The sequence below is a fragment of the Grammomys surdaster genome, unplaced genomic scaffold, assembly GCF_004785775.1.
Source record: "Grammomys surdaster isolate TR1022 unplaced genomic scaffold, NIH_TR_1.0 1129, whole genome shotgun sequence".
In the NCBI taxonomy this organism is placed as follows: domain Eukaryota; kingdom Metazoa; phylum Chordata; class Mammalia; order Rodentia; family Muridae; genus Grammomys; species Grammomys surdaster.
Window position 1 is genome coordinate 73,602 of NW_021605548.1, and position 9,678 is coordinate 83,279.

The 9,678-nt window shown below is 48.8% G+C and overlaps 1 protein-coding gene across 1 annotated transcript; it reads right to left on the reverse strand.

Moving 5' to 3' along the window:
* Positions 1-3,189: 3,189 nt before the first annotated feature.
* Positions 3,190-6,652, reverse strand: LOC114634823 (gasdermin-D-like). Its single transcript, XM_028783423.1, has 9 exons — positions 6,433-6,652; positions 6,017-6,212; positions 5,330-5,498; positions 4,973-5,075; positions 4,702-4,752; positions 3,936-4,108; positions 3,717-3,861; positions 3,544-3,617; positions 3,190-3,414 (listed from the first exon to the last, which is right to left on the reverse strand). Exons 1-9 carry the CDS (start codon positions 6,650-6,652, stop codon positions 3,190-3,192), a joined length of 1,356 nt encoding a protein of 451 aa, XP_028639256.1.
* Positions 6,653-9,678: the final 3,026 nt, after the last annotated feature.

Here is a 9,678-nt window from a genome sequence, read left to right on the forward strand (position 1 = left end):
ACCGCGCCAGAATTTCCCGTTTTTCCCTTCCCCCTTGTGCCTCCCCCTATAAAAGTTCTAAACTTCTTGGGGTCTTCATCGAAATTCTCTCCCCTGCGTGGGATGAGTTTCGATCCAAGGTCCCTTGTTAGTAAACTGCCTTTTGCCATTGCATCAAGTCAGTCTCTCATGTCTCCTTGGGTGCGCGCTGATTGGGACTTGAGATGGGGTCCTCTTTCTGGGTCCTTACAACTCAAGTAGCCAAGGCTACTTAAATAATAAAGAATGTTGGTTTTTTGTTTTTTTGTTTTTTGTTTTTTTGTTTTTGATTCGGGGACAGGGGTTTCGAGAAAGAAAGAAACATCAAACAAATAAGATCCAAAGGGGGATATGCACTCACTTTAACTCCAAAACCAAAAAGTACCTTGGTGAAAAAAAAAACTAGAAGATGAAAACATCTCCTGTGCTCATGGGTGGGCTGAATCAGCACATGGAAAAGGCTGCATTGCTGAAAGAAATGTATAGAGTCAACACAGTTTCCATCAAATATATAGTGACATTCTATTAGAAATAGTAATTCAAAAATTCATATGTAAGCACAAAAAATGCCCAAACACCTCTTTTTTGAGATTTATTTTTTATTTATTTTATGTATATGAGTACACTGTAGCTTTCTTCAGACACACCAGAAGGAGGCATCCAATCCCATTACAGATGATTGTGAGCCACCATGTAGTTTCTGGGAATTGAACCAGGACCTCTAGAATAGCAATCAGTGCTCTTAACCTCCAGGGCCTTCTCTCCAGCCCTAGCTCAAGGAATTCTTAGCAGTGCTGGGTGAATGACAGGACTGCATACTCAGCTTCAGTTCTGAGCCACTGTAACAAGCCTCATAGACCAATGGTGTGGATGGAGGACCCAGCAGTACACACAAAGTGACATACACATCATTTTTGATAAAACTTCCAAAAACATATACTGGGGGGAGGGAAGACAGCCCCTCTAACAAAGCACCTTTAAAATGAATCAAAGACCACAGTGTAAGGCTTGAAGCTTTGAAAATCTGAGACAAAGACAGGTCAAGACACAGGCAGAGACAAGGATTTTCTGACAGGACTCCCACAGCACAGGGGACAACCCCAAGACTGGACAAATTACATACAACTAAAATACTTCTTTGTCTATAGCAAAAGGAAGAATCACACGAGTGGAGACATGATTTACACAACGGGAAGATGTGTTTACCTACTGCACATCAGCCTGCAGATTAAAGAGCTGCAAATTTTATGCTACAAACTATCAAATCATCCAATCAATAAATGAGCTACTGGGGTGGACAGATGGACAGATGGTGGAGAGATGGGAGATGATGGAGAGTAAATGTAAGGTATGAACATTGGAGAGAGTGAAAAACTTAGGCAATACAAAAAATGATGTAAGGTGTACGGGAGAAATGTTTCTGATTCTGATCCCTCACTATGTTACTGTTGTATTAAGCTTTGAAAGTTCAAAATTTTGCTATTAACCAATAGAGTTATGGTACACTATTAGTTGAACTCTGATAAAGCCTTCCAATGTGTGATCCACTATTATCGTAGTCACAAGCTCAAGATATTAAATTTCCTCTTGTTGTTTTCTAAATATAGACTTAAAAGTGTTTCTCATTAAAAAGGTCTGTCTAAATCTATGTGCATCCAGCCTTCTGGATAGAGGAAAGAAGTCCCTCTTTCACAATCTCTAATCATACTGCAAATCAGGATCTAGGGAGCTCTTGCTGACTCACTCCACAAAATGTCTAAAGAACCTGCCCATGGGCAGGAGAGATAATTCAGCGGTTAGGAGCACTGTCTGCTCTTCCAGAGGTCCTGAGTTCAATTCCCAGCAACCACATGGTGGCTCACAACCATCTGTAATTGGGATCTGATGCCCTCTTCTGGCTTGTCTGAAGACAGTGACAGTGTACTCATACACATAAAATAAATAAATTTTTAAAAAAAGAAAATAGAAGTCTGCCCATACAACCAGTAACATCTGCATTCCACACTTCCTGGTAGCCTTTGCTCTTCACACAAGTCTAGCCAATTCATAGGACAGAAGATATTAATCTATTTTTCTTCTAGCACAATCCCTTCCCCTCTTCTTCCAAAAATGGGATTGTTGAAGTCTCTGGGATGACAGTCAAGCAATTCCTTCTGCACCCATCCATACCTTCCCAGCTCGAACCCAGCAACTCCTCACCCTCCCACCTCATGCCATTCCTCTTCAGCAGGAAGTAGCCAGATCTGAATGGGATCCTCTGGACATAAAGAGGTTGGCATGTTAGGCTGGAACCCCTGCTCATCTCCGGAACAAGCCGGGAGACCCCTTCTGAATCTCCTTCCCCCAACTCTGCCTGCTCTTAGAAAACTCTGGAGTGACTTGTCATCACTTCTCATCTCGGAGTTTCCAGCCAGGGGCTCAGTTTTTGACCATGGATGGACACAGTCCCAGCTCCTAGATCACGTGTCATCACTCCACTTCCTAGAACCACAAAACCTTCTTGCTTTAGCCTGGATGTGCAACTTCCCTGATCTCCACGTGTGACATCAGAGAATCCACCTGAGAGCTGCCTCCTAAGAAACCTGCCATATCTACTTTTAATCTGGTCTAATCTGGCCTATGTTTACATCACTGAGAAAGAAAGCACCTATCAGGAAGAAGCTGTTGCTACTTCCACCTCTCAGCAAGCTAAGGCTGAGCTGCACTATGGAGGTGGTGTGGTCCCCAACGAGTATCACTTCTTCTAGCTGTGCACCTCCAAGAGGTGATCATAACCCCTTGGCCACATCAGTTAGAAACATCTTCTCCATAGACACAGAGCCCAGGAAGTCTCCCATGCCAGGAGACTTTTTGATTCCCAGAATCTGCCTGTCTGTAGGTCATAGGAGTGAGGTGATAGCCATCATATCCATCTTAATTCTGTGTGGGCAAACCCCACCCTTCCCCCATCCTACTGATGAAACATTATCCCTCAGAAACGCAGCACTATGCTTTTGTTTGTACATTTATTGAATTTTCCCAACTCCTGGGTGTCATTGCATTCTAACCCTGTGACTGAGTTGGTACTTGGATTTCCTAGAGGCTGGGCTTGGCAAGATTCTGCCCTGGCTGGATGGTAGGACATGGCGATGTTGCTGGAAGGGAGGCCTGCAGGCTAATGAGGTTTCTGGCCTAGACTTGACAATAGGGCCAATGAGGCATAGAGAGCACATGTGGGGCCCTGAGAAATTGGTTCCCAGTGCACCTGGGGGGTTCCACCTGCAGCCTTAGGCCACATTCTTCTAGCAAGATCCATGTGGGAGCCTCCTCATCCCAGCTGTCCCCAAGGAGCCTGGAGGGCAGGGACACAGACCTCTGCTCCTGCCATGGGGAGCTCTGTTCCAAGACATGCTCCACCTACCAACAGAGGAGGGTAAGAGGTTATAGATGATGCCTGTAGTTTGAGCCTGATGGAAGCAGCACTTTCCCATGACAACCTCGGTGTCCCCAGGGCCCCATTTGACCCCTAAGGCTAGGTTCTCTCACCAACTCCAGCTGTTTTGACAGTACTGTTGTCTCCAGAGCCTTAGCCAGCAGCAGCTGCTGTGTTTCATTCAGCACTGGGGAGACATCTGGGCTGAGAGAGGGTTCCAGAATGCCCCATATAGAACCTAGTCCTCCCTTCCTGTCCCCTACTAATGCCTCCTTGGGCTGCTCACCATTCAGTGCTCCCAACAGGTAGAAGATAGGGGCTGCGAGTTCCAGCACCAGCTCTCCAGAATTGAGCACCAGACACTCAAGGATGCAGCCTGCTGGGCCGTCCAGTGGCTCCACCTTCCCTCCACTGCACAGGCCCTGCCCTAGCTGAGGTAGGGATGGAGTAAGTGAGGCTGAGCAGGTTTGTCAAGACCCTGTCCACCACCAGCACTCTCACTCACTGAGGCCTCTAAGGCTTCCAGGCTGAGCTGGTCCTGTAGAATCCTCCCGATGTCCACTAGCAGCTGTTGTCTCAACTCCATTTCTAAGTTCCCCAGTTCTGAGGAGCCAGCCTTCACCTCTGCACACAGGCTTTGGAAGTGTTTCCTGAATTCTTCTTCCTCAGGGGTTTTATCTGGAGGGACAGAGTGGAGTACCACATGATGTCCATGAGGTCTTAGGGAACATTAGTTATGAGGGGTAGGTCCAGGGAGCAGATGCAGAAGCTGTGGAGTTCCATGGTGGTGAAGGGGTTACTGACCTGACATGAATTTGTGCTTCACACCGACAGAGTGTATTGCACTGAAACCTAACGTGCATTTGATCATTTCACTGTGTTGGAGGCTGGGTCTGCAGATCGTTCGGGGACGTTGGTGTAGTGCAGCAAGCAGATTAAATCTATGGTGATTCTGGTCTACTCCTCTTCTGTGGCCTAGGCAACAAATCCGGATGGTGCAAGGGGAAAAATAGTTTTGATTAGTGACTCAGGGACCATTGTCTCATGTCTTAGAGGGCTGAGATTTTTCCCTGGACCCTCCCAGACCCATCCCTCCTACTAATGGCAGCCCAGGGCAGATGGAAAGCTAAGCAGGCCCAGCAACATCACCTGAGTTGAGCCTCACCCATTGTGTATATATGTGTATGTGTGGTGTGTGCCCACTTCATGCCCTGAGCACAGAACACCTCAAAGCTAAGGGGCATGTAAGGCCATAGGGTCTGGCTCCTTACCTGAGGAGGGCTCAAAGGTCCTCTGTTTCTCATCCGAGATGAGAAGGATATCTGGCAGCAGGTAGAAGCAAGCAGGTCATCAACTCCCATATCCCCAGGGCTCCTGGGACCTCATGAGACCCTGCCCCTATGACCCACATCTCAGTTCCTGACACACTTTACCATCCTGTCTGGGAGATCATGCAGCCAGATACCCACAGCATCCCCTGGCTAGCTGAAGTGCTTCTCTGCCACAGAGTCTGGACTCGAGAGACAGTCTCTTGCCACTCACCCCATGAAGAGCCAATGAGCAGTTTGGCCACTTGGAATGCAAGGACGCTGCCTGGAGGAAAGCTCACCATCTTCTTCCGGCTTTGGTGGCCCTTGCCTTCACCCTGAAGGATGGATATGGGCTCAGGGGTGTAGATTGAATAGCTATGAGTGGAGTGTTGGTGACAGGCTTGTCATTATTAATGGCAGAACCAGCCTTTAGCAGATCCAGCTAACTGGGCAAGTGGGGCTATGGCTTGCTTCTGGAGGGGTCTTAGAAGAGTCTTGCATAACTACCTGGGATGTTGCCCCTGGCTTCTAAGCTTCCTGCTGTGTGCCCAAGTAGGACTAGGTTGGTGTTAGAGTTAGCATCACATACCTGGAAGCATGAGGCTCCAGGCAATGTAAACTGGCCTGAGCCCTCCTTGCTGTGGGTCTGGGTGATCTGCCCCTTCTCCTTTGTCTGCAGCACCTCGGTGATGACAAACACGTCATCCCCACGCCTCCGAAGCTGTTGCAGGATTGTATTCTCAGGCTGCTGCAGGTGCCTACAGAAAGATTGCCAGGGCTTGCCCACCATGGACTAGCCTCTCTCTACAATCCTCGTGACAGGTGAGATGGAAAGGCTAGGGAGTCCACGAGTCTGTGGATACCAGGCTTGGGAATACTTCCACAGTGTTCCCAACTGTGTCTAGGTGCTTGTGAGGGTAATGACAAATGCAAACACAGAGAAGTGGACGCCTGTGCCTGTGGAGGGACTCCATTATGTATGATCCATCAGTGTTCCAAGTCCACATCACCCCTTTCCATAGCAACCAGGAGCTCAGCCTGATTCCAAGGGACTCGGGCCCTTCCTTGATATCCTGATCTTCAGGATAGAGTCCTGGTATCCAAGGTTTAACATCCCTCCCCACCTGACATTGTTTGTACTGTTCCCTTCCTCTTGGGCTTCCCTTGTTCAGTGCTGAGAGATACTGCCTCAGCTTCTGATGCCCAGAACCTAGCAACCTTCCCAAGAAGCATGGCTGCTCAAGGTAAGAGAGCTGTCATCCCTTCAGGGGCTCACTTTTCACTCTTCATGATCTCCCAGGTATTCGGTTTCACTCGCAGTATACACATACTCATGGAGGCACTGGAACTGTCAGACACTCCAGCCCCACCAGAAATTCTCCCTTCTCCAGTGGGTGACCTCACTGCCACACTGCCCTGAATGTTCCCATCGACGACGTCTGAGACTTCCAAGGGGCCAAAATACTCTGGTGCTAAAACAAGACCAGCTCTACTGTCCTATTCCAATAGCCACTGCCTTCTCTTTCCTCTGTAGCAATGGGGCCTTTAAAGAACTCCTCAGTCGGGAAATAGGGCCAGAGGAGTAGAGCTGAACGTGGCCAGTAGGATGGCAGGCTGGGCTTCACCTAAACCCTTTTTCTATTAAATCTGGGGACTCAGGATGGGGAAGAAGGGAGCTAATAAAGGAGATACCTGGTTCTGGAGCAATGGGTTCCAGGATGTCCTTGATTGACAGATTGACAAATGTATAATGGGGTTTCCAGAACCATGAACTTGAGATTCTCCTGCTCAGGAGGTTGTAGGGCTTGAAGCTGATTGAATTCCGAAGGCAGTCCACTGGGATGAGATCTCCTCTGCCATGGTCCACCTCCTGGATCACACTCTTGACCTTTCTCTCAAAGGCTGATGGCATGATCCTGGGTCTGGATGGCAGAGGTCCATACTTAGTTGCCCCCAGCACTCAGGAAGCCCATCTCTTCAGAGTAGCCTTGCCTTGTTAGTCCTGGCACATCCTGCCTCACCAACACAACACAGAGGACACTGTTCACTCTGTGGCTCATTTATCTGTCTCTCCCTGGGGTCTCTGAGACTTGACTCTTGAGGAGGAGGAGGAGGTAGCCTGTGGCAGCAGGTCCTGCACTATCCACACCACTAATTTCTGTGTGTCACCCTTGGCCACCTGCTGATGTCTAAGATACTCTGTCTTGCTCCTTGGCTGAGGGCCAACAGTGGGAAAAGAACAGGAGCCCCCACTTCTAAGGGACTCGGCACAGGAGCCCACAGCAAAGCCAGTGTCCCATGGTTCCAGAAGTCGGTGGTTTTCTCCAGGGCTGTCATGTACAGCTGAGTTACCTGACCTAGTTGAACCTTCATGGGTCAGAGGCCAAAATAGGCCTGAGATAGACAACCTGTGCAGTGTGGAGCAACAGATTACACCCATGTGAAACTGGGTCTCTGGGCTAATGGTGGAGAGTGAGGCAAGAAGGTCCTTGAGGACCAGGGAGTGACTTGTGGGCCAGGGAATCAGCATTCAGTCCACAATCCTAGAGAGTGCCCCATCCCCCTCTCTATCTATCTCCCCTCCTCCTGCATGCTCCTCCTGCCACCATCAACCCCAAACCAGGATGTTCCCACTATATTGCTCGTTGGTGGCCTCCATAGATGCTATGCCCTAGATGCTAGGGTCTCTTCAATCTGTCTGGTATAGTGGGGCTTCTGGAAGGCTGAATCCCCAACTTAACAAGCAGGCATCCAGGCCATAGAGTAGAGACCACATCAGAGTAGGGGCTGCTGGGCTCTGGGAGGGGCTGAGTAGCAGGGTGGCTCACCTGGGTCTTCACCTCTATTGAGGTATTTGGGATCAACAAGCTAAGCAAAGACGTGCTGGGGTGCTGGGGAGGGGTCTCTTGTCTGTTCAACCCGTGAGCAATTGGAGCCACCAGTAAGTATGCTTCTGGAGGCGTCAGGACACAAAAGTGAAACCTTGAAGCTGGAGCCAGAGGCATTTAAGGAGCCCTTCTTCCTGGAACAGCAGGGCGAGGCCTGCTCTAGCCTCCTCCTCTTTCCTGAGCTTGCCTGGGCTTTTAGAAGCCCCTGAGATTCTGCATGTATGCATGTGCACCATATGTGGCTGCCAGCAACTGAGTCCTGGTCCTCTGAAAGAGCAGCAAGTGCTCTTAACCCCTGAACCATCTCTCCAGGACTCTGTGGTAACATTTTATAGAGTCAAGCAGATAATGGTTAAGTGACCTGAATGTCCATCAACTCATACATAGATTTTAAAAAATAGTAAATGTGTACAGTATTTTTCCCAGTTCTGGCCCCTGTACACACCAGGCAAGAAAGTGTCTTATAACTAAGCTCTGTCATCAACCCACAGTAGGGTGCTTGCATGGCAACTGGGAGGCATGAATACACTTCTAAGCTACATTACAGAATGTGGATGAACTCTGAAAACATGGCCACAAGCAGAAGAAGGCAGACCACAACTATACCAAACTAATCAAACCAACCAACCAACCAACCAACCAACCAACCAACCAACCAACCAACTAATGAACAAATCAACCTAACACTCACCACATTACTGTGCAAGTTATTCTGTATGAAATCCCCAAAATAACCCGATCTGTTAGTTGTTGCCAGTGACTAAGAGATGAATAAATACAGGGAAACTCCTCATGGTTTTGGAGTGTTTTTTCCCCCTGTGGTGTGGGCAATAGTCACACAGGTTTATTTATCTGTGCATTTGTTTATTTAATTGATCTTTGAGACAGGGACTCTTTATGTATCTCCTGCTGGACTGGAGCTCACAAGATAAACAAGACTGGCTTGAGACTCACAGAGATTCACCTGCCTCTGCCTCCTGAACGCTGGGCTTAAAGACATGAACCACCTTGCTGTTAGTATTCTAAACTCCACCCCCACAGTTACCTGGCAGCAGCCGGGTATGCTCCTCCCCACAGTTACCTGGCAACTGGCAGGTAGACCTGCCCACTATAAAAGGGGCTGCTTGCCCCCTCCTCTTTCTCTTGCTTCCTTGGCTCCGCACCTGCAGGCTCTCCTCTGCCCCCTCTTCCTTCCCTTCCCCCTCTTTCTACATGTTCATCACTGGCCTGTACTTTTCTACCTCTCTGCTCTCTGTCTCTCTCTTAATAACCCCCCCTTCGTGGAACCTTCTGGTCTGCTGTGGTCTGTTCCAAGCTGTGTGCAAAATACCTTTCATTGATACTGAAACCTGTTCTCAAAAATCTTTTCATTGGTGCTGAAACCCGGGATACAAAGACTTCGGGACCGAGACCTGTGCAGCCGCTGGGTCCTGTGACCGTGTAGGATGGACACAATGCCACTGCTACACCATGGTGTAACTGCTCACATGGTCCCAGGAAAGATTTCTTGAGCTAGAAGTGAACCCTGTCCTTCCCTGAACCTCATTCTAGGACGGCTCCCCTTGGATGAGACATTTCCCCTCTCCTCTCCAGACAGTTTTTTTTTTTTTTTTTTTTTTTTTTTTTTTTTTTTTTGCCACTGAGTACCCCAGGAGAGGCTTGGACAGACTGTTTTCTCTCAGGAGCACCAGCTCTGATTGTAGTCCCCAGGTGTCTCTTCCAAGGGCCAGCCTTTCGAGGCCTTCACCTTTGTCATTTGCAGCCACCTGGACACACTCAGTTCTGTCGGTTTGCCTGAAGAGCCAGTGGTTCAATACCCGGCTCACTTCTTCCCCCTTCGCCTCTGTGGCCATCTGCCAGTTTGCTTGCTCCCTTCCTTCTGTGGTTCTTAGCTCTGCTCTGGGTCTTCCCCTTGCATCCTGCTGCCTGGGACCTATAAAGTGAGTGTTAGCAGCCTTCTACCACAAAAACTAACTTTGTCGTGATACGGGACATGCTTACTTTTCCTAACTGCAGCCGCCAGAGTCACTGGGCAGCAACTTCCAGCAGC